This window comes from Corvus hawaiiensis, chromosome 16 (assembly GCF_020740725.1).
Source record: "Corvus hawaiiensis isolate bCorHaw1 chromosome 16, bCorHaw1.pri.cur, whole genome shotgun sequence".
Taxonomy (NCBI): Eukaryota; Metazoa; Chordata; class Aves; order Passeriformes; family Corvidae; genus Corvus; species Corvus hawaiiensis.
In genome coordinates this window covers 8488802-8516598 of record NC_063228.1, presented here as the reverse complement: position 1 = coordinate 8516598, position 27797 = coordinate 8488802, and the positions used below count along the sequence as shown (strand labels likewise).

The following is a 27797-nucleotide window of genomic DNA, read 5'->3' as shown; positions in this document are numbered from 1 at the left end:
TAATTATCTCAACGAGAGACAGGGAGAGCAGGGAAGTGTAAATACACTCCCGGAGTAACTGCAGACCCAGGAAAGGAATTGCTATGCACCAGCCAGAGCAGGGAGCAGCCAAGCAGAGCCCCATGTCAGAACCACCAAAGACAACCCAGCCCCTGATCTGTCTTGCTCCTGACTCTGTGATAAAGGTTAATCAAGCACAAAGTAACACTGGAGCTCCTGGGAATTCACTCTCAGCTCTGGGCATGGAACAGCCCGGCCAGGCAGAGGCTGAAGCCTCCATTCACTATTGGTGGGAAATGATGGAGGTTTTGGGAGGGATGTGATTCCCTCCCCACCAGAAGCACTAGGCAGGCACTGGGAGCCCTCCCTAGCACCCCCAGCACCCTCCCTGTGCCCCCACTCCAAACTGCAGAGCTGCTACAAAATCACGGAAATGCGGCCAAAAGATCTGTGGGTGCTACAGCGGAGACACGGAGAGAAGGTGCCTCTGTGGAGACGGGGAGGGGATGAGGAGATGAGCCATGAGCTCAAGTCAAACGTGAACAAATGATGCTTCTGATAAGCAAAATGATGCTGAAGACAGTTTGGATGGGGCTCTGCTCCCCTTTGTTGATGTTCCCAGGGCTAAGCATGGACTGGAGAAGGGGAAGGCTGGGGGCAGGTGGGGGCTGACACCCAGCCCTCATTTGCATGCTATTCCTTATTTTGAAGCTCTGGATATAGACAATTCCTGCAGCCTGACCTTTATAGATGCTAATTATAAAAAAAAAAAAAAAAAAAAAAAAAGGAAAAGAAAATAGACTTAAGCCAAGGTGAAGAGGCAGGCCAGCACCAGCCCCCTGTGCAGCAGCACTTGGTCCTGGTGTGGCCACCTGAAGGTCACAAACACTTGTCCAGATCTCCCCTCATCACCCCCCAAACACTCCATGCAGTGTCCAAGCCCCATTCCCATCCCTGCTGCTCCACCCCGTGCTCACGGCTGGCACCAAAGAAACAGCTTTTTCCAGCACAGAGGCACTGCTGGAGAAATATCAGCTATCAGCAGGTATCCAAGTTGTCTTAATCCTCCCTAAATCCCAAATCAGCTGCTCTTAATCTCCCTGTCCTATCAAACAGGGAATTTTCCCGGCACCAGCCACTGGGTGAAGCGACAGCCGGCAGCTTACAGTCCCCCTCCCCAGGCCCGGTGTCAGAGGGATTTTTAAAGAAAGAAGACATTTAAAGCAGGACAAAATTTGCACATTTTAAAGCAGCAGAGCAGTAAGAAAGTGCTTTTGATGGAATTCAGTTGTTTTTCACTGTAAAGCACCAAACATCAATGCTCTGCCCTGGCCCAGGGCAGGCAGTGACACTGGGGACCTGCTCAGGAAGACAGAGATGGGTGGAGGAGAGACAGCAGCAGCAGCTTCATTGGAAAATGGACACAGAGGTGGGAGACAGCAGAAGCTATTCTGAAGGATTCAGGAGACAGGGACTTCTGCAGAATAACCCCATGAAGCTCTGGTGCCCCTTCAGTGAATCTGGGTATGGACCAGGATCCCTCCACAGCTGGAGCTCATGGATTCCACCACCTTGTGCCTCAGCAGCCCTGGCACAAAGGTTGGATCTCACCCCCAGACAAGAAATCACAGGGTGCACAAACAGCCCCACACCCTTTCACACCGTTGTACTTTGATATCAAGGTTACAGCTTTCCCAGTAATGCCATTCCTACATGGTCCAATGCCTTGAAGATTCCCTTCCCTCCCAGGGAAAGGCAAGCAGGCAGCAATCCAGACTCCTGTGCTGACCATCCCAGCACCTGTGTCTCCCCATTCCCGAGGCAGGAGGGAGAGCAGTACATTGCCCCTCCTCTGTGGCTGTGCACACAGCCCGGACTGTGCGGTGCAGGGCGGCTCTCGGCCGTGAGCAGCTCCCTGCAAAGGCACCTCTGCCAGCAGTGAACTTGGCAAAAAGCATCTGCCTGAAATTCAAACAAGCAGCCCCAAACACAGGCAGGGCAGGGCCAGCAGCCCTGGGGTGAGGGACAGCTCTCCAGGCCAGCATCCCTCCCACCCGAGCTGGAGGAGACGAGGCTGTGGAGGTTCCTGCCCAGCCACCACAGGATTCCCGTTTCATCATTCCCATTTCATTCCCATTTGATCAGCCAGGAAAGGAGCTGTAGGAAGGAAAAACCTGCTGGAGCAGAGAGGCACTGAGAGAGCAGACCTAAAGGCAACGAGCACCCTCCACCGAAGGGACTCCCACTCCAGGTTTTCCCTGAAAGCAGAGTTTTTCCAAGCACCAAAGGGGGCCCTTCAAACGAACAGCATAACTGTAAAGCAGAGGAAAAGCAGATGTGCAGAAGGTTGTTATGGGCAGTGGGACGGGGAGGCTGCAGGTAAATACATGGAGCATTCCTGGACTCTGAGCAGTGATCCAGGAGGATGGATTAAGGAATGTCCCCACCCTGATCACAAATATCAGCCATGAGATCAGATTAAGTGTGGCTTCAGTTCTCTGTGAAACACCAGTGCCCAACTAGGGCACTGTAGCCAGCAGGTACCTGGTGGGGGGAAGCATGTGAACAATCCCAAGCCTTAAGGACTTGGAGCACCACAGAGAGACTCGGACATGGCTGTGACCCTGCCAGTCCCACCAGTGACAAAGAGAAATAGAGAAATCCAGGGAGAGATATCCCTGTTCCCAAGTCTGCATAAGGGCAGGGAGAGCACAGGGCCAGAGGTGGTCATGCAGAGTTTGTGGCACAGAGCAGCCCCAGCACCATGGGCAGGGAGACCCACGTTGGGGTTCAGGCTGCACCCCTGCACTGGTGTCACCCCTGCACTGGTGTCACAGGGAGAGATGCCACTGCAAATACAGCTGGACAAGGAGCACTCAAGCACTCCTGTCTTTTTTGACAAACAGCTTCCAACTGCTCCTGCCTCCACCTCGGTTTGCTCATTCTCCCCAGGCTGCACTCCCAGCACCTCTCTCCAGCAGAGCCAGGCAGGGCTGAGGAGGAGCAGCCAGGATCCCCTCACTGCAGAGCCAGGCTCCAGCTTCCTTCCACCCTGGAGAGAAACTGTGGAGACATCCAGCTCTACTGCCCACTCAGGCAGACTGGGCTGAGCTGGGTGTTGAAATAAAGTTGAGATTAAAAAAAAGAGAGACCTGGTCAACTTGAGAAGAAGGGAGGAAAAACCCAACAGACCGACTGACCCGGGATGACAAGACAGACACGCTGCAACACAAAGGGGTCCAGGAGCTGAATGTGTGGAGCTTCCAACCCTGCAAGCCAGAGCTGGGACCAGGCAGCATGGACCTCTCCTGCCCCAGCAGAGCTCTGGCACGTGCCACATCCCAGGGAACACGATCTTCCAAGACAGAGAAGCTGCACCTCCAGGACGAGCAGCACCCGCCTGTGCCCGAGGGTGGGAGAGGCCTCGGAGGTTCCCTGGCAGTGGGACAGTGAGGGGGAGCTGGCACACTTACAGCCTTTGGCTTGAACGGGGGCTGGATCTCCTTGCGCTCCAGCTTGTCCCAGTCGATGTAGCGGAAGAACGCGTGCTCCTTGATGTCCCGCTCCCCCTCCGGGCCGCAGCCCAGGCGCTTGGCGGGGTGCTTGGTCATCAGCTGGGGACAGGAGAGAGAAAACAGTCACAGGGTGTCCAACTGCTCCCCAAAATGTCCCCTTTGAGAAGTCCCCAGGGACCTGTGTTTCCCAGCTGGATATCCCAGGATGTCTCACATCAGGGTCCCATCTCCTCCAGATGCCTTTGGGGCTCCAAGGAGAGGACACTGAGGAAGAAGCTGGAGTGACTCCAGGGACAGGGAAGGTTGACAATGGCTTATGAGAGCAGACTGTGCAGATGGCAGGTACATGAGCACTGGCGGGATGGGCACATCCGCTTTCCCTCTGGGAATGGAGCTGGTTTGCCAAGGCACAACCTCGGGGTGCTGGCAGAGCTCCCTCAGCACCTGGCTGCAGCAGGGGAGCTGCCCAGCAGTCCCTTTGCTTGGCACAAACGTCTCAGCATCTGCAGAGTTAACTCTAAAACGCACTGCCCGCTTAAGATGAACAATCTGCCCTCCAAAACTTTCATCAGCCCTGGAAGCAGAACCCCCTCTCCCCTGGAGCTCTGGAAGCACAGACACGAGGTGGATTTCTAATGAGAGAGTCAATTTGGAGAAAAAATAGAACAAACAGCCCATTAATGTTGTTTATCATCTAAACTTCTCCTCTTCACTGTCTCAATAAGGGAAAGGGGCCCCAGGAATTATGGGCAGCTGTACAACATTAATATCCTGGGGCAGGGTTTGAGCTGTGTTCAGAGATCAGATGGAGATTCCAGAGATTCACAAGATGTTGATAAGGATGGAGAATATGGGCTTTATATGTGCAACAAAAGCACTGCTTTATTAAAAGGAGGGCAATTCATCCTGATCAAGGATTCAAGGCTGACTGCGTGTCTCAGGGCTGGGGGTCTGTAAGACCCCTGGGAGGGACAGGAGGTGCCAATGCTCTGGCTGGGGAGCTGAGACACCTCCCACCCACCACAGGTCAGCCCTGCCACCCCTGACAGCACAAAACAAACCTGCTCAGGAAAGCTGATCTTTAACAGCTGCAATAAGGCACTGAAAGCAAGGAAAACCCTGGGGAAAAAAAAACCCCAAACCTAAAACCCTAAAAAGACAAAAAAACTCCAACAAATACAAGGTGAGAGCAGAGCCACCAACTGCTCTGTGAGCAAACAGCTCTACATCCCTGGCCTCCAGCTGTGATGGCATCTGCAGCTGGAAGAGTGATGGAGAGCAGCTTCTGTGAGGCAGCACCCTCCTGGAAAGCCCATCCACAAACAGCGAGGGCCTGTCAGGCTCTGCAGGCTGGGCCAGGGATTTTCCAGCCTCTGCTCAGGGTGAGGATGTGACTGGCATCAGCATCAGCCTTGCAGAGCCCGTCCTCAAGCAGGGAGCCAAGCTGGAGGGCCAGGGAGGGAGAGGCCAGGGGCCAGCAAAAACAACAGCAAGAATATTTTTCCAATTTGCTTTTGGTTAATAGTTGAGTTTCCCTTGGCATTGCAGCACAGAGCCCTTTATAAAATAAAAACCCAACAACAAATCCCAGAATCCTGGGAAGATGGCAGAGGTGACATGTCTTGGCCTCTCGAACATGAGTGGCAGCAGCACGGACAGCAGCTCTGATGGGCTTTCCTCAGGCAGCAGCACCAGGGGAAATGCCACCCAAAAGCCCTGTAAATATTCCCAAAATACCAAGGAAAACACACCATTTCATGCCTTTGCTCTCAGGCAGAGATTAACGAGGGAGCTGATAGCCACAGACAATCTGTTCCCCTGGAAAGGGCTGCTTTGCTCAGGCACCACCAAACCCCTCCATGTGGGGTGTGAAAGGCCGGGACAGGAGCCCAGCCCCAGCTCCTGGCAACCACCCTGGGGCTCAGGAGAGCCACCCTGCACTACCTGCACAGGGACACAGCAGCCCTGAGATCAGCCTGCAGAAACAAATCCAAGCTGACAGCAGAGCAGGGGAATGCTCCGTTTGATCCGCTAATTGCTGCTCACTGGCGAGTCCCAGAGCCCAGGGAATGCTCCAGGTTGCTTCCCAGCCAAGGATCCCTGATTAACACCTGTCTCTGGGCTCTGCTCAGACCCAGGTTTCAGGAGCAAACACATTCCATCTCCCAGCAGTGCTGCAGGAAGGGGTGACTGGCACCAGCACCTCAGAGTGAAACTGTGGGGGAACAACAAAATGGTTTTGGAGAACGTGGTGGTGAAATCCCAAACCCCTCACAGGTAAGGGCAGAGGTTTCTCCAGTTCCCTGGACTGCTACAACGCTGGGTTTGTGCCCTGCTGGCAGCCCTGCCACACCCCAACACAAACAGCTCGGTGCAGCTCATCAAGACATGTTTCACTGTATTCCAGTGGAAAATGTGAACACTTAGTTCCCAGCTTACTAAAAAGTTCTTAAATCCCACAGAGAGTTTTAATTAAACTTTCTGGTGTAGCAGTTCGGTGGTGGCAAAAAATGTCATGAGGTTTTGAAACAACAGTAACACAGAGGGAACCACCACCTTGCTACAAAAAGCCACAGAAATTTACGGAGAACCAACCCTCGGTGCACGGCCAAATATCCTCCTATGCAGCCTCCCATCTCCAGAGTGAGAAAAGGCATGGCTGCTACGCCCAGCAGACGATGCAGCCGCAGTCCCTGCTCGTTGATTTACAGCACCCACATTGTGCCTGATGCAGCAGCAAACAAAGCCAACACTGAGCCTGGGCCCTGCGCCAGCCTCTGCTGCCCTGGGACCGGGGGATGCTCAGCAGCCCTGAGTGTCCCCCATCCCCCTGCCTGACCAGGAACACACTGGATTTTCCCTTTACATCCCAAACAACACCAGCAAGAGGATGGAAGATGGTGACAGCCTCTGTGGGAATCCCCCTCAAACCACCCCTGTAGTTTCTGAATTAAGGACTTGGTTTTCCTGCATTCTGTTGACTGCAGCAGGGTAGCACCCTCTCCCTGTGCCCCATTCCAGGTGGGAACACCTGCAGCAGCTTTTCCCCATGGGACAAGTGAATATTCCTCTTTAACACCAGCTCAGAATCCTGGCAACGCCGGGAAGAGGCTCTGAAATGCCGCAGTGGGAGCGTTAAGCGCAGGATGTGTCATTTGTAGATAGAAACACTATTTTGAGATAAAGAACATTCAGATATTTTCAATATTAACTATTATAAGCAAACATTTCTTAAATTCCTACACAAACACATATTTATAGCAGTGTGTGGCACTGGGGGTGAGAGGAGGCTCAGTCCCAAGCACACAGAACAACATCAGGACCTTGCCAGCCTTTGTCCATCACATCCCAAATGAACTCAGCCTGCAATTAAGTCAGATCTAGGCCCAGTCCATGGAGAGCTTGGGATGCTGGCAAGGCAGAGCTTCACTGCAAATTAAGAGATACGATAATGAAAATGCTGCCCTGACCTTATGGAGACACCACCAGCCCTGAGCTTCAGGTTGTCCTGAAGGACAACTTCTCACAGCTAATTGGAAGGATGAAGGTTTTGTATCTGATCTTAGAAAAACTATTTGGGGATCACATCCCTTTTCCCCAAGCATCATTCTTCCTTTCAGGCAAAGGTTCACAGAGCTGCCTTGTCCTCACCTGGTGGGGCACAGGGTCTCTGGGCAGGAGCCCTCCCTTCCCACCTCCCAGCCAACACCCCAATTCTCTCCTGACCCTCCCCTGCCCCCAGGCCAGCCCCAGGTCCCAGCTGTATTTCTGCCCAGTGTAAGACACAGAGGATGCAGGTGTTATTCTTACCTGGGTTTAGTACATACACACACGGTAGCACAAGTTGTGGTTTTAGGACTGGAGGGCAAAGGCACCAGGACCCAACAGTGTCAGACCCTGCTCGTACTGGGGAGCAGCAGGGTGAGCTGGGACCCCCAGGGGTGCAGGATCTCACTGCCCACACTCCCCCAACCCAGCAGAGGACCCAATCCAGCCCTTACCCCTTTGCAGATCGCCACTGCCTCCTTGGACATGGACTTGGGGTAGGCGACGTTGTGCTCCATGATGGACTGGAAGAGCTCATCTTCATCTTCTCCCTCAAAGGGGGCCTAGAGCAAAGCAGACACAGCTTCAGGGGCATTCCTGGATCTCGAAGCTCCCATGTGCTGCTGTACTCCGTGACCGTGGAGCCAGCCCCAGGAGTGCCACACGGTGACATGAGTCTTGTCATTGCAGTCCCTGGGGCTGCACCCCCAGTGTCACCCCCAGCTCCAAGGAGATGCTCCATCCACATGCCAAGCACGGCAAATCCCACATCAGCCTGTGCTCACAATGAAATGTGACCCAGCCCAGAGGAATCAATTATAACTCAATTACCTGGCCAGCCAACATCTCATAGAGCAGGACTCCAAACGCCCACCAATCCACGGACTTCCCGTAGGGCTGGTAAGCAATTATCTGCAAACAACAGGAACAGCAGCGTTACACTCCTGGCTCTGACCTGGTGGCACAGGGCAAAGCGATTCCGAGCTGTAGTGGGTTATGAGGACGGGGTTATTCCCTGGGACACATTTCAGCACTGAAATCCCTCGGCCCGCTGAGCGCACTCCGAGTGCCTCCCACTTGCTCTTTACCAGCTCTCTCTTTACCAGCGCTCTGGGAAATTCGGGTGTGAACTGTTCACACCATAAAGGCCGTTAAAAGGAAGGAGCACTTAAAAGAAATCCTCTGTCCTGTGCAGTCCCGCACTGCCCGTCGGGAAAGGTCACACCCCAGCAGGTGACAAGCAGCTTTGTTCAGAGGGAATCACACACGGGGCCGTCCACAGGCTGTACCTGTCACCTGGGCATGCAGAGCTCTGCTCGGAATAGAAAAAGGCCCAAAAATGGGTCAAGCAAATCGCAGGACAGCTTTACCCCGAAGCCACGTTGGCCTGAGCACATTGCAGCTCCCTGAAAGAGGAGGCACGGAGCAGCAGAAGGGCCCGGGTTGGAGTGTGGCCACGGCACCACAACCACACAGCCTGATTGCTATTCCCAAATATCATGGGATTGCTCCTCTGAGACCCACGGGCAGCAGGCTTTAATGCCTTTCCTGGGTACCAAAGTGATTTGCATCCTAATTTCCCATTTGCTGTTTTTCTTTTGGAAAAAGACAAATTACAGCAAGGAGGAGAAAGTAAGAGTTAAAGTGAAACCACTCAGGCAAACACAGGGAGAACTGGTCATTTGTCCTGCTTTGAAGGAGCATTAATCACCCACAGTGACAAGCTCTGCACCAACGCCACCAGTATTAATCCTGGTGGGATGAGGGATGGAACACGTTTGATCCAATAATGGGAAACCTCACTGGCTGCAGCAAACACAATGTGGTTTAGCACATGAGTGCACTGATGTCCTAGCAAAGAGTATCTCTCTAAAATATTTAAATGAATAAATATTAACTTCATCATTGCAAATTCAGCAGAGTGACAAGATTTTAGAGGGATATTTTTATGTGAAGGGAACAGACATCTGCGAATAATTTCTTAGAAATCTGAATTTCGCAAGTCTAGCATTAAACTGTGCCCATACAGCACTTCATGGAAGTGTCATGTGTGACTCTATCACATCAGTAATAACCAAATGCAAAGCCACTTTTTAGGGATCTAGAGCCATGGATGGGGAGCCTCTCCCCATGAGACACACGGTCCCTCACTGCGAACAGTGAGCTGGAGCGATCTAAGGATTTCCACTCCACATGAAAATACTATCCACTGATAATTCCCTGCTTCTCACTGGTCATGTTGTGCTGGAAGCTTCTATCACACACAGTGAGGGGCAGAGCTGAGCTCCTGGGTTTGTCATTTCCAGGAGCAAGGGAACATGTGAGGAGCATCCTGTGGTGGGTCTGAGAATGCCAAGGACAAAACAGGCACACAGCTACCAGCAGGATGGACATGGGAAAAACCCCCAGAGAGGGAAACCACGCTGCAGGGAGAACAGCACGAGGATGTGCTGCTCTTTGAGGTGGAAGCAGGACACAGCACAACAGGGAGGCAGATCCAGCATCCCTGTTACCTTACGGGGATGAGGGGATGGACAGTGCTGAGGGTATGAACTTCACAGGCTGATGGTGAATTCCTGAATGTCCCTGTTTCAGCTGGAAAGCTGCCCAAAGCAAGGTCACCCCAGGGAGGCACAGAGCATCAGCCGCCTTTCCCGTCCGTACCTCGGGCGCGATGTAGTCTGGAGTGCCACAGAAGGTCTTGGTGGTCACCCCGTCCCAGATGTTCTCCTTGCACATGCCGAAGTCAGCAATCTTTATGTGCCCCTCGCTGTCCAGCATCACATTGTCCAGCTTCAGGTCTCTGCAGGGCGAGAGCAAAGCCGTGACACAACACACAACACAAGTCTCACGGAGTTCTGCTGTGGCTGAGCTCCGCCTGTGTCTCACACCCAGACCCTTTGTAACATAATGTTTGGGGAAATGAGTAAAAATAAGTCAGAGATCTGTCAGGATGGAGTGTTTATTTTACTTTTAACCCACAGGAATGCCGTGCTGGGCACAGCGCTTTGAAGTGTGTGATGGAAAACACTCATCTGGCAGGAGACAGATTTAATTGATTTTTTCTTTGCTCCCATGAAAATCAAAGTGCACTTAGAGCTCTTGCGATGGAGAAGCACCTACTCAGCACAAGTCCCTGCCTCACCTGTGCTCTGCTCCCTCCTGAAATACAAACCAGCTGTGTTTCCCTCTGATCCTCACCCCCAGAATACCTGCTTGTGGTACCCAACACCAGGAGCTCTGCTCCTTTGCACAAGCTGCAGAGGTGGATCCAACCACAGATCCCTGGATCCGAATCCCAACCTTGAGCCACCACTCCGGAGGTGGATGCTCCAGTCTCAAGGACACTTTTGCAGCAAACACTGGGTATTTTGGTGCAATTTATACATTCTTGCTGGGTTTAAGGCTGTATTTTCTAATTATCATGTCAGTGTTTAGAACCCTGACAGGCCAAAGGCAGATGGCCATGAGCTGGGATTTGGATTTGGAGGAAGGAAGGAAGCGGAGCCACTGGGGACCAACAGGCCTAGAATCTCTCTGTAGCAGCTGATGGCAAAAACCAGCCCTCATGTCAAGTTTGTTCCACTTCTTTCATCTTCAGCATCTCCTGACTCCAGCAGCACTGTTGGCATCTCCCTTTACAGAGCACTTAATGGTATCTGACACTCATTAGGATGCTCTTCTCCACCCTGGGCTCTGGGAATTCTCCCAAGCAGGGAAGAGCAGTGAACGCTGATTTCAGAGCTAAACCAGCAGCCTGTGAGCCTGGTCCGGCACGTGGCAGTGACCCAGCTACCTCTGGGTGCCGGAATCATATTGGGAATGGCAAAGAAGCCTTAGTGGCTGAAGCAGAAGTGACAGAGTGGCACTGCAGAGCTCAGAGCAAGCCACTGGCAAGAGCTGACTCCAGTGGCAATGGTAAGAGAGCAGTGCCCTGCAGCCAAATTCGGGGCTTGGAGCTGGTTCAGGCTGCCAGGGAGCATTTGTGTTGTGTGGAGAGAAACACAGGGAACAGGAGAGAACCAGAGCTGCCTTGCCATGAACCAGGGTAAAGCAGGAACCTCCTCCAAACTAGGGGCACCCTGCGGCTCCCAGCTCCCTTTCAGGTGTGCACATCACGTGTTGATGGCTGGACTCAGTGATCCCACAGGTCTTTTCCAATCTTAAGGATCCTTCATTCTACCTGTGGGCAGCTCCCAGACCCCATCCGTGGCACAAGCAGGGAGAGCCCTGGGCTGGGGGCTGCGGGCAGAGCAGGACCCCTGGAGCACCACGCTCTGCCCATGGCTCCGGCTCTGGCTGGAGCTCAGGGGGAAGGGAGGGAGCAGGAACCCGCTCACCTACCGATAAATGATGCCTTTGCTCTGCAGGAAGAAGAGCCCGATGGCTATTTCTGCTGCGTAGAATCTGAAAGAGAAGGTTTAAAAGGAAGACTGATAATTAAAGGAGATAAATGGAAACCTTCCCGATCAGACGGCGGTGAAGGAAACGCGTCAGGCAGATGTGACCAAAGGACAAGGCAGCTACGGCAGAGAAATTCCAGAGAAGGATCACACGAGGATGATCCAAGGCAGCTGCGCTCGCACCGGGCAGCGATGCCACCGGGCTGCTGGGGGCTGTCACTTCTGGTTGCACAAATTAAGCAGGAGCTGGATCCATGGCTGCTCCTCATGACACACTGGCAGTGCGGCTCAGAAAGTTATCCCTGCTCCCAGAGCCAGCAGGTACTGCCACCGTTGGCTTTTGGGAATATTCTGGGCCTCAGAGGACTCTGCCAGAGACAAGAAACCAGTTCAGCCCACCAGGCCCTGCTCAGTGTTTGTGGGTTTTACGTGAGCGTCTGAAAGCTTTCAGGAACACATCCTGCTCTGCCCAGCTCTCAAGGAACAGGAGCCAAAAACCATCAGTTAACACTTGAGTTGGCCACCCCAGCAGAGGAGCCAAAACCCTCATCATCCTCAACCTCAACATCCCTCTAGTCCTCCAGGAAAGGACCAGGCAGAGCAGAGGCCTGGTGTCTTGCAGGAAGCCTCCAAACCTTCTTGCCTTGTGCTTTTATTTACCTAGATTTATTTATTTAGCTGAATTATTTACACGTACTATGTACCCCAAGGGTGAGGTGGAGGCACCGGCATCCTTAGCATGAGGCAAAGAGTTCTCTTACATCTTCCCATTCTTGCTGTTTCCCCTCCCTTTCTGCCCAGGAGTTGCACCACAAAGCCTGTGCCTTGGACTCTGTTTCCAGCCACGTGACACAAGTACAACCCATACCTACCCCAAAGGTGCCAAACCACTGCACTTACACAGCATGGGGCTCCTTGAACCTCCCAACCTGCTGGATCTGGTACATCAAGTCCCCACCATTCACATATTCCATCACAAAATACAAGCGATCCTGAAGGAAAAAAGGTGAGCAATTAGCAACAGGATTATCAGAGCAGGGAATCTGCAGGGGTCAGAAACAGGAACCAAGGTGACTGGCAGCTCCAATCTGTAATTCCACGGAAACACAGTGATCATCCCTGTCATCCTCATGGGGTGCAGGGGCTCCTGTTCATGCAGAGCCCATAAGTAGTAATTCCTTTGGCATGCTCAGGACTGGAGCTCTGCCCCTCTGCACAGCCACTGGAGAAGGCAAGTGGAGGCATCCCTAAACCAGAGGTTTTTCACTTCCCAGGAATTTGCTCTTTTTCAGAGGGTTGTTCAGGCAGGTCCTTGCTGGCATTTCCCCAGGCACTCCATGGCTTCAGTCACGGGATGCACAGGAGACATGAGCAGTTCCCATGGGGACCAAACTCCATCTACGACCACCAGGACTCGGCCAAGCACCAGGAGGGATGTGTGACATTCCCAGCCCTCTCCCAGGATGGTAGTGCTGGGGGTGCACAGGTCTGCAGGGGACCCCTGGTCAAGCTGGGGAGGCAGGAGGGGGCTGCACCCCCCTCCTCACTCCTTCCAGCCTGGTCTGAGGGGTCACTCTGGTCATGTTCACATGGGGTTAAGGGAGTCCAGAGGAGTCCAGAGATGCTCCGAGGGCTGGAGCCCCTCTGCTCTGGAGCCAGGCTGGGAGAGCTGCAGGTGTTCACCTGGAGAAGGCTCCACAGAGACTTTAGAGCCCCTTCCAGTGCCTAAAGGGGCTCCAGGAGAGCTGGAGAGGGACTGGAGACAAGGGCCTGCAGCGACACGGGCCCTCCTTGCATGAGAGCCCAGTGATAACCACAGGCTGCCCCATCGCACCCACGGAAGGAAGGAAGGAAGGACACAGAGGCTGGAGCACTGCAGGAGCTGCAGGTTGGCAGCATTACATAATAAAAAATTTCCCATTGCTCATTTCCTCCTTAAATAAGCCTTGCCCTGCTTTTCAGACAGGAAGGACAGGGAGCCCACAAGAGATGCAGCTGGAGCATTGCCATAACCAGGGCTGTGGAGGAACTGGGGCTCAGCACCCACAGGGCACTTCCCAGCCTGGCAGTGCCCAGCCAGAGGAACTGGGGTCAGCAGCTGCTGCCCCCAGCACAGCCCACCCAGCTGTGGGGTGGCCCCAGAGCAACCAAATACAGCAGCACAGGGGCAATGGGGCTGTGTGAAACACGCGGCACTGATGGCATAGAACAGGAAATTCGGCTTTTCAGCTGCCTGGGGATTCGGGAGCACCCCCTGTGTAAAGGACAGCCCTGGCAGGCATCCGGCCAGCCCCTGGGGAGGCACGGGCGGCAATGTCACCTTGAGCAGCCACCGCCACGGCAGCCAGCCCGTGACAGCCACGGGAGAGCAGAGCAGCGCCGGGCTCGGCTGCAGCTGCCTCCTAAATATATCGATCTGCTTCAAGGAGGAAGAATATTAAAAAGACGGGCTCTTGAAACAGCCAGCTGAGCTCTAAAAGCAGGAGCTGAGCTTTCCTCATTTGGGTGGGGAAGGGAACGCTGGTGCTTCAGGGGAAGAAATGCCATGACTAAAGCAGGCAGATGGCTGGGCAGCCCACAGGCTGGGAGGGAGGGATGGGCATGGAACGCTGTCCTGGCTCCTGTCGGTGGCAGAAAGGACGGCGTCTGTCCAAGTCTGGAGCATTCACACTCGCTGAGCAGCAGCTCAGTACAGAGATGTAAATCCACTGCAGAACCTGGCATGGAGCTGGTGACACTCCCCCTTCCCTGGGCAGCCGAGATGCAACTCCCCGGGCTCCTTTCAGTGCCCTTCTAATTAACTGCTCCATCCCCTGCCTGGCTGCACGCTGGGAGCAAGAGGCAGAGCCAGGACATGCTCCAACCATGCTCCCCACCCACCCCTTACTCGATATTAGGGAGGAATTGTTCCCTGTGAGGGTGGGGAGGCCCTGGCACAGGGTGCCCACAGAAGCTGTGGCTGCCCCTGGATCCCTGGAAGTCCAAGGCCAGGTTGGACGGGGCTTGGAGCAACCTGGGATAGTGGGAGGTGTCCCTCCCTGCCCATGGATGATCTTCAAGGTCTCTTCCCACCCAAACCATTCCATGATTCTGTGATTTATCATCTCAGTGTGGCTGTGGCTGCTGTGCCCTTCACTGCTGTGACCCAGCGGTCACAACAAAGGCACAGCTCACCTGGGGACACCCAGGGATCCGCAGCTCACACCCCCTCCCAGAGCCCAGGCTCTGACCTGGGACCTTTCAGAGCACCCCAGATCCCCCAGCACAGGCACCTCTCACCCTCCAGCCTCAGGCAGGAGCTCTCTCCTTGCTCATCTTCCCTTTTTTTAAAAAACACAGATTTAGGGCTTTTCTCTCTCCCGCTGAGCCAACAGCCCCAGTGGAGAATTGTGCTCTGGACTGTGCTCCCAGAAATCAAAGTGCTTTGTGCCAGCATTTGATAATACACCCTGCTATACATTTTGATTACATTACAAATACGATTACTATTAAGCTACTATAGGTCTGCCAGGAATAATCCCGTGCTGACTCACTTCAGATGCCAGGGAGATGCTGTGTGAAATAGCTGCTCCTGCCACATCCTGATTGCTGTGCTGCAAAGCCGGGCCGTGGGCTTTAAATACACTCAGTGTGTTTGGTAAATGAAATTTCTGGGATAATATTAAAATGTAATCCTCCTGGAAAGCATTGTCATCGTTCTAAAGGACTCTGCTGATTCCCTCTGCCGGCTCCCACTGATGTGTACCTGGACATTCTCATTCACAGGCTGCTCGAAGGCTGGGCAGGGATTGTATTAAAGGTCCTCTGTCCCCCTCTCCACTCCTGACTCATACAAACCCAATCACACACCCATGGAAAACTGGATTTCCTGCAGTTTGGATTAGGTTTCTCCCTTTGCTCATGGCTTTCATCAGAGGAATGAGTCCTGGAGAAAAGTGCAGCACTTTGCTATTGAACCACAAGGGACGTTGCGGGCTGGGGGCACCTGAGGGGCTGGGAAATCACCTCTAATGTCACCAGCAGCTCCCTGATGAACACATCTCAGGATTCAGCTATTGTACATTACACTTTCATGTCACACCCCTACATTTTGGTCCTGGAGGCACTTTGCCAGTGAACTGGAGAAGGTATGAGGCTGCCAAGGCAGAGAATACACAATTGCTTTGGCAAATGAAGTGATGTACAGAGAACACAAAATCCTGGAATGGTTTGGGTTGGAAGGAACCTTAAAGCTCATCCAGTTCCACCCCCTGCTATGGGCAGGGACACCTTCCATTCTCCCAGTTTGCTCCAAGCCCCATCCAACCTGGCCTTGAACACTATTCCACTCCATTTTGCAAAGTGTTGGACTTCCAATGTTCAGGGTCCCCAGTCCACCAGGCCCCTTGGTGGGGACAAGCTGTGGCACCAGCTCTTACCATGGTCTGGAAGCAGGAGTGGAGCTGGGTCAGGAATGGAGGCTTCCCGGAGAGAGCCAGGACGCGTTTTTCCACCATCGTGCACTCCACATCATCGTCCTGGATAACAACGTCCTTCTTCAGGATCTTCACAGCGTAGAGCTCGTCCGTGCCCTTCCTCTCCGCCAGCATCACCTGCACGAGGGACAGGACACGTGTGGGATCAAGGGAAATGTGGATCTATAGTGCCTTGAGCTGAAATAGTTACAGCTAATGGCTCATTACCCTGTGGCTCCCCTCATAGCCCTGAGGAGAGCTGCGGGTGCCAAGCTGCAGAAAGCTCCAGGGGTATCCCCAGAAGATGTTAGGGACACTGAGTCTAAGGAGTAACACATCTCCTCCCTCACCACCTCACCACCTTGAGGAGCCCAGCCCAAGGGGTTTGATGATATCTGAGCCCAGCACACCCTCCTGCACCCTCACCCCTGAGTCAGGGCCTGGTTTGGCACCCTCACAGTGTCACCAGCATTGGGGGAGAGTGTCAAGAGGCTGAACACAGAGTCCATCAAATTACAAGTTGGTAAATATTTAAAGTGGAAAAGAGTTAGTCTCTAGTGAATAGTAAAAACAAACCCATATGATTTTCTCTGCCTCACCCCCTCCCTCCACAACAGTGAGCAAACCCCATCATGTGCTGGTTCATCACCCAGCCAAGGCCCCTCTCAGCCAGAAGAATCCATCCAACCTCCCATTTCCAACCAGTCCCACCCATTTGCAGGTTCATTTACTGCAGTAAATGGGATTCACTGCCTCTGCTGGTGCAAATCCCTCGGGTTAATCCTATCCACCCAGCGAGGGTCCCCTGCCCAACCCACTACACTCCATCAGCCTAAGCTGCTCCTTGGGCTGCCAGCAAATAAACTGACTCTGAAACCTCACTTTGCTTCCCATTTTCCCTCTCACGCTCTCTCATCGCCTTAGATTGGAGCGCTGGGTGGAATTGAATTGCTTTTCATTTGAAGGAGTTGGCAGAAATCCTCCAGTCACATCAGGAACAGCAGCTTGGGAGTTTTGGAAATAAATTATGTGAAGTCAACATCGATACAGTGGGACTGAAATGTGCTTCAGGCTGGGGCAGATGGGCAGAGGACGTATGAATGGGTCTCAAGGTGACTTTATAGACACCAAGGATAGCAGAATTAACCCTCTCATGTTCCAGCCCTGTTGTGTTCCACAGGCTGTCTGCGGCACTGGGGGAGTCTCCACCCCTGGAGGGATTTAACAGATGTGTAGATGTGGTACTTGGGGACAGGGGGTAGTGGTGGCAGTGCTGGCGTTGGACTCAATGGTCTCAGAGAGCTTTTCCAAGCCCTCTGATGATTCTGTGATTCCATTCTGTGGCAGCCTGAGGACCAGGGATGACGAGGCAGGGGACACAGCCCAAGGACAAGGACTTTGGTGCCACTGACTTGTTTGAGTGCAGAGAACAGGGAGCAGATCTGGCGCGTTCCTGGCGCTCAGCTGTGGCCCGGGGGAGCCTGGCTGTCCTTGACACGCTGCTTGTCAGGATTAGCTGGGAGGGGCACTGGGGCTCCTCAGTGCCACGTGCTCTGGAGAAGGTGCTGACATTCCCATTTCCGTCAGTGGGATTGCAGCAGCCACACGCCGGCTCATCCCGCAGCAGGGCTGAGCTGTGGGCTCAGGGAGCATCAGGGATGGGATTTATTCACCCGCTGATCCTTGAAGAACCCTGGAAACCCAGAGCAGCTTGCTGTGGTGCTGGGATGGAACCCAGCAAGGCACAGGCACTGGGACCAGCTGTGGCTGCCCCTGGATCCCTGGAAGTGTCCAAGGCCAGATTGGACAGGGCTTGGAGCACCCTGGGACAGTGGAAGGTGTCCCTGCCCATGGAAGGGGGTGGCACTGGGTAATTTTTAAGGTCCCTTTCAACCCAAGCCATCCCCGTTTCTGTGCCAGGGCAGCAGACACAGCTGCCTCACACAGTGTCTGCACCTCTGTCCTCCCTTGTGGTTCTGACCCAACCGAACTGGTTCATTGCCTCCATTTATCACCATTTTACACAAGCTGAGCTTTACAAGGCACCACATGCAGGTGCTAAAACCAGAGCTAATTTTTAGCTGATAAAAGCAGAAGAGCTTTGGCTGCTCAAAATTGGTGGAAAAGAAGAAGTAACCACTCCAGGAACATATTTTGAGGGGAAATTAAACCTGTTACCTGAGTGTAAGAGCATTATATACAATATCAGTTATATAGAGACCTGCCTTGCCATCCACAACCCTTTCAGAGGAAAGTTAACTAAAGCAGGGAGCCTCGGAGCCTGGCATCTGCTTCTGCCCCGAAGGGACCATGCTGAGAACATGGCTCCCACCCCATTCCGCAGTGTGAGGCACAGCTTGGCTGGGGTACCACCATAAATGCAAAAACTGCTCAAGGCCATACATGGCTGTGAATGGTTCATGAAGCAGCTTCCCAGTGACATGACAGCCCTGAGCACAGCTGAGCCAGCCCTGCTCCCTGGGATGTGAAAGGCAAAAGGACTCTCCAGCTGCTGACAGTCAGCTGGGGCACACACAGGGAATGGCTGGGTGTGAAGTGTGTGCCCAGGAGGGCAGGCTGGAAACCACCCACTGCTGCACTCCTGAGGCACATCCAGGCTGGATTCCCCTCTCCTGTATTACAGAATCCCAGAATCCTTTAGGTTGGAAAAGACCTCCAAGATCATCGAGTCCAAGCTGTGCCCGATGCCCACCTTGTCACCAGCCCAGAGCACTGAGTGCCACCTCCAGGCCTTCCTTGGATACCTCCAGGGATGGGGACTCTAAACCTCCCTGAGAAGCCCCTTCCAAGGCTTGGCCACCCTTTCCAGGAAGAAATTCCTCCTGATGTCTTCCTGACATCTGAAGGTGTTCAAATACCAAAGACCCAAACAGCCAAGTGTCCCCAGCACAGTGCAGAGCCCAGGATGTGCATGGGTGACAGAGGGAGCAGGGACCCAGCCTTGCCCATGCCCTGCCCTCCTGCCACATTCACATCGAGAGGAGAGCAGAGCATTGCACAGCTTGAAGGTTATCACAGCCCAGGAAAACTCTCCCACTGCACCGGAATCCAGAACTGCAGCGGCCAAAGGCTCCGCCCTGCTCAGCAAAACAACACAAACCCCGAAAAGCCTGACAGCTCGAGAGCACGACAGATTGATTAGCTGTAAAAATATGAGCAAGCCACCTAATTTCACTTTCCTCTATTTATAATACAGCAAAGCAAACCCAGGGTGGGCTGTGCCAAGCGCTGCCTCCCTCCGTGGGAGCGTCTCCCTGCCCGTGCCAGCCCCATTGAGCTGCCACCAGCCATGGTCCTGGGGAGCCCACGGAGAGCCCAGAGCACCAGGAGCACAGGGAGCATCTGTGTCCTGGGGCTGAACATGCCAAGCCAGGACCACACGCCCCCAAAGCCCCTATTTTCCAAGCCAGATCCATTTTCCACCCCCTAAACCCTGCTGCCTGTCTCGGGGGACCTCCATCTGCCAGTGCGCTCGCTGGGAAGCAGATTGCATTCTTTTTTAACTTTTTAATGATGCAGAAAAAAGCTGATATTTAACTTGATTTATTCCTGTAATATAGAGTATTTGTTTGGGAATGCTCCAGCATAAGAACTGGAGATATTCTGAACATAGAGAAAGCAAGTTTGTCAAACTCCACCAAGGCCAACACGTTTATACTCCTGACCCTGGATAGACGAGTGTGGAGAGAGCAAAATACTGAGCAGTAAATCTGAGGTCCTGATGCCAAAGGGTTAATAGAGACAGACAGAGGCTCACTAAAACAGTGTGATTATAGTCCAAGAGCTTTCCCAGCCAGCAGGGACTGGGAGGAGGGAGGCTGGCAGCAGGCAGGCAGGCACAGGAGCAGGTGCCAGCCCTGGAGAGGGAAGGACATGGTGCCAGCCTTGGAGAAGGATGGCAGGGCCATGGACACAACCAGCTGCTGGGCACACCAAGGGCTGGGGAGCTGCAGGGAGGTGGGCTGTTCTCCCTGCTCCAGGCCCCTCTGCCTGACTCCTCCCGAACATCTGGCACCTCTGGTTGCACAGGGAGTGGCTACAGAGCCGCGGCACCTGGGTGTCCCCGTGCTGGGATGCCGGGGCAGCAGGGATGCCTGGGGAAGTGCAGGCACACGTGAGGGCGAGGCTGCATCTACCCGGAGAAACCAACGTGCTGTTTTAATTAGCGCTAATTAGCATATTTATAACATTCTGTTCCAGGGAACAGTTTCTGTCACACATTCCCTTATATAAGCCAGAGCCGACTGAGGAGTTTGCTAATGTTTCTCAAATTTAAGGGAAGAAGGCGGCGGGGGACACGGCACAACCACAGAGCCTCCAGATGCCAGGCACTGGGTTTGAAAGGGATGAGGTGTTGGAAGGGAGGGAAGAGGGAACATTTCTCTGTGAGAGCAGCACGGGCATGAGGCACGGGGCTTTCCTGCTCCCCGGGATGCCAACCCACAGCAAAGGGGTACCACGCCAAGTTCCAGGGCTCATGCTCGGGGTGCTGGGGACCATCAGGAGCTCTCCATTCCCTGTCTGTCACAAATGTTTCTGTTGATCTCTGAGCTCTCCACCTCTGGAGAGAGAGCAAATGCCTGTAGAGAAGCTGGGACCTTTCAAAGCTCCAGTGCCAGCAGACAGGCGGGGAAGGAAGGGCTGCTCCTGCTCCACCCCTGTGCTCTGGGGAGCATCCCTGTGCACCCTCCTCATCTCTGCTACCTGCCCGAGGAATGAGCCTGCAGGCAGAGCAGTATTCCCTGCAATTAAGGCAATTCACTAATGAGAGTGGGGTTGGGCCAGCTGTCACACCAGCAAACACTGCACTCACCTCCTGCAGAGCCCCAGCGGCCCCTGGAGCGCTGGGATCCCGAACGGAAATCAAGAGAGTTGGCAAGATCCCAAAAAAATGAAGGCTCCAAGTCACATAATTACCAGAAGAATGAAATTCTGTTACCACTCACAACTGGTCTGGGAAGTTAATTAAAATGTTCCTGTATATTTGTAATTATTAGGGAAGAAGAAAGCCCCAACCAAATAAGAAAGAGCTTTAAAGACGCAGCTCATCCCCTGCTTCCCAAAAGGATGGATTTTGTGATAGTCTCATCAGACATCTCTGGTGTCCCCTGCTGTGACACAGTGGCCGCAGTCTGGAAGGAGCCAAGCTGGGCTCCCAGCACTGTGACACCAGTGCTCCCAGTCAGAGCACAGACAGGTCACACTGGAGCAGCCACCTGGCCACAAGGAACACGTGTTCAGTGCAGACAGTGCTGAGGTGGTACCTCACCTTCCCAAAACTTCCTTTTCCCAGCACCATCAGGAAGTTGAAATCCGAAAGCTTCATCCGATCCCGGCTGCCGTTGTTGTCGAATTTGGAAATGGCATTTCTTGTCTTCTCATCCGCAGCCTTGGAGCCGGTTCCAATCTTGGCTCTCTGCAAAGGTGGAGATGGGGCAGGGAGGAAGAGAAAACATTACTGAAAACAGCAGGGAGAATGGGCACTATAAACCCAGTGGGTGCTCCTGAACTCTCACCTCAACACCTCTTTCCCAGCTCAAAAACCACCCTGAGCCTTGGGAGCCTTTTCCATGGGCGTGATGGGGACAGCACCAAGAGAGGCACTGGAGAAGTTGCCAGCCCTGGCACATGGCACTGCTCAGCTGCTGCCCAGTTAACCTCTGCCAGAGCAACTGGGAATCACCCCTGCCCCGTGGTCACCCCTCTCCCCATGCCAGCAGGACACAGCAGACTGCCATGCTACCCTACACCATGTCCAGGTCATCCAAAGCATAGGAAAGAGGCCTAAATAAGCTCTTTTGGGGCAAAAACTGGCTTTTGTCTCTTACCTCACCAGAAAAAGGGGGGTGAATATAAATATATTAAGGTAAAACATGGGACTTTTTATCCAGCTCCACATCCATTACTGCCCTATGGGTCCCTTCCATTTCAGATATTCTGTGATTGGATCTCATACTGGAGGGAATCACAGAGGAAGCCACAAATCCATTTGGAACAGTCCAGAACAGCCAGCCCCTCAGACAGACAGACAGCCCCCTCCTGCACCCCCAGCCATCACAGCTGTTCACTGAGGGCTCTCACAAAGCCCCCCATTTTTAAACACCAGACCCCACCAGTGGCCCAGTGCCTCCTCCCCAGGCCGGGGGCTGTGATGTGCAGATCCTCCTCCTGTAAAAGCTCTCTCACAATTTATTCCCTTTTAATTTATAGAAATGTGTGGCAGTGTGAGGCCTGTCCGGAGCTCAGCCTAGCATGAAATTCCATTAACCCGATCCCGGCAGTTCAATTTGGCTGCTGCTGGCAGCCCCTCCAGATAGCACCTCACAGGGAATCTCAAGCCTTTGCTGCTGCTAATTGGTTCTCACAAGGTTCTGCAGGCTGCAGAATTCCCCACTCAAGGTCACCTGCAGCACCTCTGAGGATCTGAAAAGCTCCTGCAACTGAAAACCTAAGGAATGGTCTCTGGGATTTTCACACACCATTGGTGTGACCACGGCTCTGCCCCGGCACATTCCAGGCTCCAGCACACCCCGCTCCTCACTCCCAGTGGCAGCACAAGCCCAGCTGGAAGGGGATTCCCTGCCTGAGACACTGACTGCCCCCAAGGGAGGAGTGGGGAACATGCAGCAAGGTGAGGGGACAGGTGTGCTCTGGCACCTCTGGACAATGCGTTTTCTGATCTGTAGACAATTCATCATCTGACTTCCCAGACCATTTTAACACCACTGGAACACCATGAAATACAATAAAAGCCAGGGGCTAGTTCTTTGTAGAGCCAAAAACCACTGGTTGTAGCCGAGTGTTGTATTAGAACTGTCTTTTCTCGGATATTCAGGAAAGTTGTGTATAAATAAGATAAAAAAGGAAGGAGAACAGGAGCTAACTCTCTAGTCTCTGGTACAATTACAGAGTTCACGCTGAGAACCATAAGGGCAACTCTCTTATTTCTGTATGGCTCATTGCATGTAAGCCTCCAGATGTACCACACTCATTCCCAGGGTTCTGTGGAGATTTCAGCTACACTGAAAAATGGCAAAGATCTGCTAATTCAGCAATGTCTGGATCAATCATTCAGCAAGAACTTCCATGCCTTATTAAGAAGTAAACAGACATTTCTCCTTGGAGCCTCTTTGGGGAGTTGGACCCTGCTCCATGTTCCCTGTACTGCCAGGGAAAGAGCTGGCAGGGAAAGTCCCTTGCCGGGGGTACGGCAGGCAGGCAGTGAGAAAAAACCCCTGAGTCCAAGAAAAATCAATTCACCTCAAATTTCTGCCTCAGTTCCTCATTTCCTTCTTCTCCCTCGGGAGGCACTGGGACATTGAAATACTCGCCCTCCTCCTGGCTGAGTAGCTTGAACCTGGAGGGACAGAGAGAACGCGGGGTCAGGGTGGCAGGCGGGGCTGCAGGGAGGCAGGACCTCCCCTCTGCTCCAGCACAGCTCTGCTTCTGCCGTACCAGCATCCAGAGGACCCTTCCCCAAAGTCAGAAGAATCCCCAAACCATCCTCCTCAGCAAGCCCCAGACTCTCAGGAGGTGGAGGGATGTTTCTGGGTCTCTTGCTGTCCTGGGGACCCCCACAGCCCAGGGAGCACATCCACTGCCTGCTGTGGTGGGCACACAGAGCACTGGTGTCACTTCCCGACCAATCCTGACCCCAAACCCCACAGACAAGCACGTGTTTCTTATGACAGCCACGGGCACAGGTGTGGGCAAACCCCCTCTCCACCAGCTGCCCCACGAGGACAGCACGTGGAACGTGCCAACGCTGGGCTGGAGCTGCCAACCCTGAGCACACACACAGGATGCTCCTCCAAAAGAGGAGAAAAGCTTAAGCAGCAATTACCAGAGATCGTGGAAATGCCACTCAGATCCCAGGTGTTTCACCCTGTGGGGGGCACAGCCCGGCCCTGGCAGCGGAGGCTCCGCATCCAGGATGGATCTTGGCCGGGTGTTATCGCAGAGGCTGCTCCAGGAACAAAGCCCTGTCTGCACAGCACAGGCACAGGCTCTGAGCTTGTTTTCTCCATTAGCTGCAGTTGTTTAGATATGAAATATAGATCAGAGCTCCTTCTCCTTCGCTTTACTCCAGCCAGCACTGTTACAAGGAAAATTACTTACATCTCCACTCACAGGATTTTTAAAAGGCTGGAAAGCGCTCAGGCTTTGGGCTGCGCCAGGAGCCGGCAGCGCGTGGCACACACGCACCCTTACAGGTGACTGGGAACTCGGGGGGAAGTGACAGCTTCCCGCTGTTTTCCAGAGGAGGAGCCGTGTCCCCATCAGGGCCTGGCTGGTGATGAGCGAGGCTGAGGCCTGGTAATGCCACTGTGCCACACACTGTGCCCAGCTCAGCGGGGACAGGATGAGGCTGGAGAGCAGTGGGAGCACCTGCAGCTCTGCCCAGGAGTGGCACGGTGTGGGCACCCAACCCACCTAATTCCTCCTCCTCCTCCTCTCCATTCTCTGCTCTCAGGGAGACATGTCCAGCTTCCATGGTGGAAAACCCAGTCTGGGGTATTCACTCAGCTTGGGAATGCAGCTTAATTACATGCAGGGTTTAGTCTCCAAAGGACATTTAGTGTCTCTTTTCAATTATTACACTCTCCATGGACAGGTAACACAGCTCTCAGGCACCAGTGCCTGGGGGAAAGCCAGGGAAATTAGGCACCATGTGTCTTGCTGGGGGAGATAAAACAGAAATGGAGACACCCATCCAGGGGTGTTCCAGACCCACTGCGTTCATGGCTCGGTGCTAACGAGCAGCAGTAATCACACACGTTGTAACTCCTCCTTGTTCTGAGCAGTGCCCTCCACAGCCCACCAGCTCCAGCCAGGAGTCACAGCTCAGAGGGGACCCCCCAGCACCCCCTTGCAGCCCTGCTCTCCCATACACCTGAGGAAACCATGGTGTCTCTCCAGTACAGAAACTGAGGGAATCCAAGCAGAAAATGCTGGAAAATGCCTGTTTGGCAGATGCTGGCAGGCAGGGCCAGCTCCTCCCCAAGCCCCCACAATGAGACCCCACGGGAGCACCAGCCCTTCAGACAGAGCAGTCCTGGGTACCTGTGTGTGCCCCTGGGAAGGAAAAACCCCCCAAAGCCCCCAGCCCAAGGACATGGAGGAGGTCACACAAAGCCAGCCCATGCCTTGCACTCAGACACTGCTCTGGCACCTCTGGGCACCACACAGACAACTCCCATGGCACCAGTGACCCTCACCAGCCTCAGAGGTGGAGCAGCACCTTCCACAGAGCTGGGACAGGTGACTAGAGCAGAAGGAAGCTGGCAAGGTCTGAGGGGCGGCCACACCTCCCACCTACAACACTCTGGGCTGCTTTGTGCCCACAGTGTTCATAAAACAATCACATCTCACCATCCATCCACTCCCGACTTCTGCAGCTCAGAGATCCCAAAGGACAAGGAGCCCATGAAATCATTCCTGCTGGTCAGATCCCAGTCCCAGATCTCCACAGACAACCGCCTGTCTTTGTCTGCCTCTTTCAGTTGGCTGGAAGAGAGGAAGAGAAAAGGAATGGTTTTATCCTGGAAGCTGTTCCCACACCACCGTGTCCCCTTATGCTCCACAAGGACACGGATTCAAAGGGAAGGGATGGTCCTCAAGGCCTGTTGAGGTCTCCAAGATTTAATTTCCCAGGCACATCCGATTCACACAGAGCATGGAGTTCCTGCCCTGACACACTCGGCTTTGAGTGGGGTTAGGGCAGAGGTTTGAGTGCTTCTGTGCCACTTACAGAACAAAAAGAATCATTTCTCAGTCAAATCAGCTCAATGCCTCTGAATAATTAAATCAGAGCAAATAAAGTCACATTAATTCTTGGTGGTGAGAAAATTCACTTTGCAAATTTAAATGTTTTCCTTGTACTTACAATTTAAATGTCTCATTCCACTCAGGATTCAGGGAGCACTTGATAGTTTTGGTCTTCTGTTTGCTTTCATTTTTGGGGTCAGGGATTAGTTTAAGCTTCACGTAGGGATCTGACAAGCCATTAGGGTCCATAGGAACTAGGTTTTTAGCATCTCTTACTGGGGAAGAGAGAAAGAATTAAATTCAGTATTCCAGCTATAAAAATACCCAACAAATGACAACTTCCCTGTGTGCCAAGAGTAAGTGTGAAAATAGTGATTAAAAGCAGAATTAAACTGGATCTGTGCAGACATGGGCATTACATGAGGAACGACATAATTAACGCCGAGCAAACACAGCTCTCTTGGATGGGGGAGGCTGCAGGGTCGACTCAGGAGATTATTTTTACTTTCTGACAGGATGATTTGTTGTTTGCTCTCAGTTTTAAGCAGTTTAAAGCTGATTTGTTTCCTCTTGCCCCTTGGGAAGCAGAATTGCACTGATTTGTGAGGGCCTGGGGATGGAGCTTTCCTCGAGGAGTGGAAACAGCAACGCAGTGGCAGCGGGGTAGAAGCTGGTACCCAAAGGCAGTGGAGCAGCAGCGACCACATCCAGCACCCAGGTTCCCCCTGGGGCCCCTCAGGCTCAGCTGCCATGGCCCTGGGGAGCTGGGGGATGCCCACAGGGCACCATCACTTGCCCACTGGGCAGCACTGCCCTGGCTCCAGGGCCGCAGCTTCTCCTCCGGGAAGCGGGAGCAGAGTGGGAAGAGCGAACCTGAGGTGACTCAGCTGCTTGTAATTGGATTGCAGCTTGGACAAATTAAATACAGCCAGGCTGAGCTGAGTCTCTTCACCCAGATTAAGTCCAAAAGGGTTTGACTGCCAGGAGAAGGATCTTATCTTCCCCCTCAGCCTGAGCAGAGATATCAGAGATGGGAAGTCCGATGGGTCAGGATGGAGCCGAGCCATAACCTGGGGAAAAACTGTTTGCAAGGAAGCCCGGAGCAGACCCGCCTCCCCAGGTCTACACAAAGCCCAGGGATCCGGCACAGAGGGTCCTGCCATGTCAGGAACAGCCTGAAATCCTAGCAGGTCCCACCAGCAGCTCTGCTGTGAGGCTCACGGAGTGCTCAGCTTCACCCCCTAATCCCAGGAGGAGGAGGAGAGCTCCAGGTGTGTGTGCAGCACCACAGGATGTCAGAAGGTGCTTTCAGAGTCAGAAGAGTAAAACCAATTGCCCAGTTCCCAACTCACTCAAGGAATTTCTGATGAGGTTGGGAACTAGGGAGTTTTGAAAAGCGAATTAATGCCCCAAAATCTGCCATCTATTGCTGTCCTCCTGAAGCACTGTCCAATTTCCAGCTCCACGGAATCACACTCGTAGCCAAAATTCAACTCTGCATTTATAAACAAGCTCATTTATCAAACGTGACAGCCCTGACAGCAGCTTGTGAGACAGGGAGAGGTGTGAGCCTGCCGGGAGCCGCCGGCTGTCCCATCCATCCTGCAGCTCTGTGCTCCCCACACCCCTGGGAGGAGGCACAGCCACAGCCACCTCCTGCCCCTGCAGCAGGGAGGGAATGACTTCATCCCCGACAGTGGCACAAGGGACCACACCGGAGATGCTGTCATAGAATCATCGAATCCTCTAATGGTTTGGGTTGGAAGGGACCTTAAAGCCCATCCAGTGCCACCACTCTGGGGCTCCCTCTGCACCCCTGGCGCTGCCACGGCACGGGGAACGATGTTCCCAGTGCCCTGCTGAACTGGGGCCTCTCCACGCACCCACCCTGGACTCTTACTGCCTCTTATCATCTTCCCGGCTTTAAAATGATCATGAAAATGTGCTTTCAGTGCCCCTGCCCACTTGCAGCACGGGGAGCTGCAGGAGCCTCAGGGAAGGGGAGGATAGCCCAGTGCCACTCACAGGGCTGGGCACCGAGCAGCAGCACTGGGGCAGGGGAGTGGGATGGTCCTCGCTGGTGACCTCAC

General features: G+C 53.5%; 1 protein-coding gene across 3 annotated transcripts in view; it reads right to left on the bottom strand.

The window, feature by feature from the left end:
• PRKCB (protein kinase C beta) overlaps positions 1 to 27797 on the bottom strand; it is a 94601-nt gene that overhangs the window by 9013 nt on the left and 57791 nt on the right. For all 3 annotated transcript variants that reach the window (XM_048320798.1, XM_048320799.1, XM_048320800.1), the window contains 11 exons: positions 25826 to 25982; positions 25312 to 25446; positions 23200 to 23296; positions 21209 to 21355; positions 15883 to 16056; positions 12365 to 12456; positions 11406 to 11468; positions 9726 to 9864; positions 7893 to 7973; positions 7517 to 7624; positions 3474 to 3614 (listed from right to left, as the gene is read on the bottom strand). In XM_048320798.1, the coding sequence (XP_048176755.1) occupies positions 3474 to 3614; positions 7517 to 7624; positions 7893 to 7973; positions 9726 to 9864; positions 11406 to 11468; positions 12365 to 12456; positions 15883 to 16056; positions 21209 to 21355; positions 23200 to 23296; positions 25312 to 25446; positions 25826 to 25982 (1334 nt within the window). The remainder of the gene's footprint in view (positions 1 to 3473; positions 3615 to 7516; positions 7625 to 7892; positions 7974 to 9725; positions 9865 to 11405; positions 11469 to 12364; positions 12457 to 15882; positions 16057 to 21208; positions 21356 to 23199; positions 23297 to 25311; positions 25447 to 25825; positions 25983 to 27797) is intronic.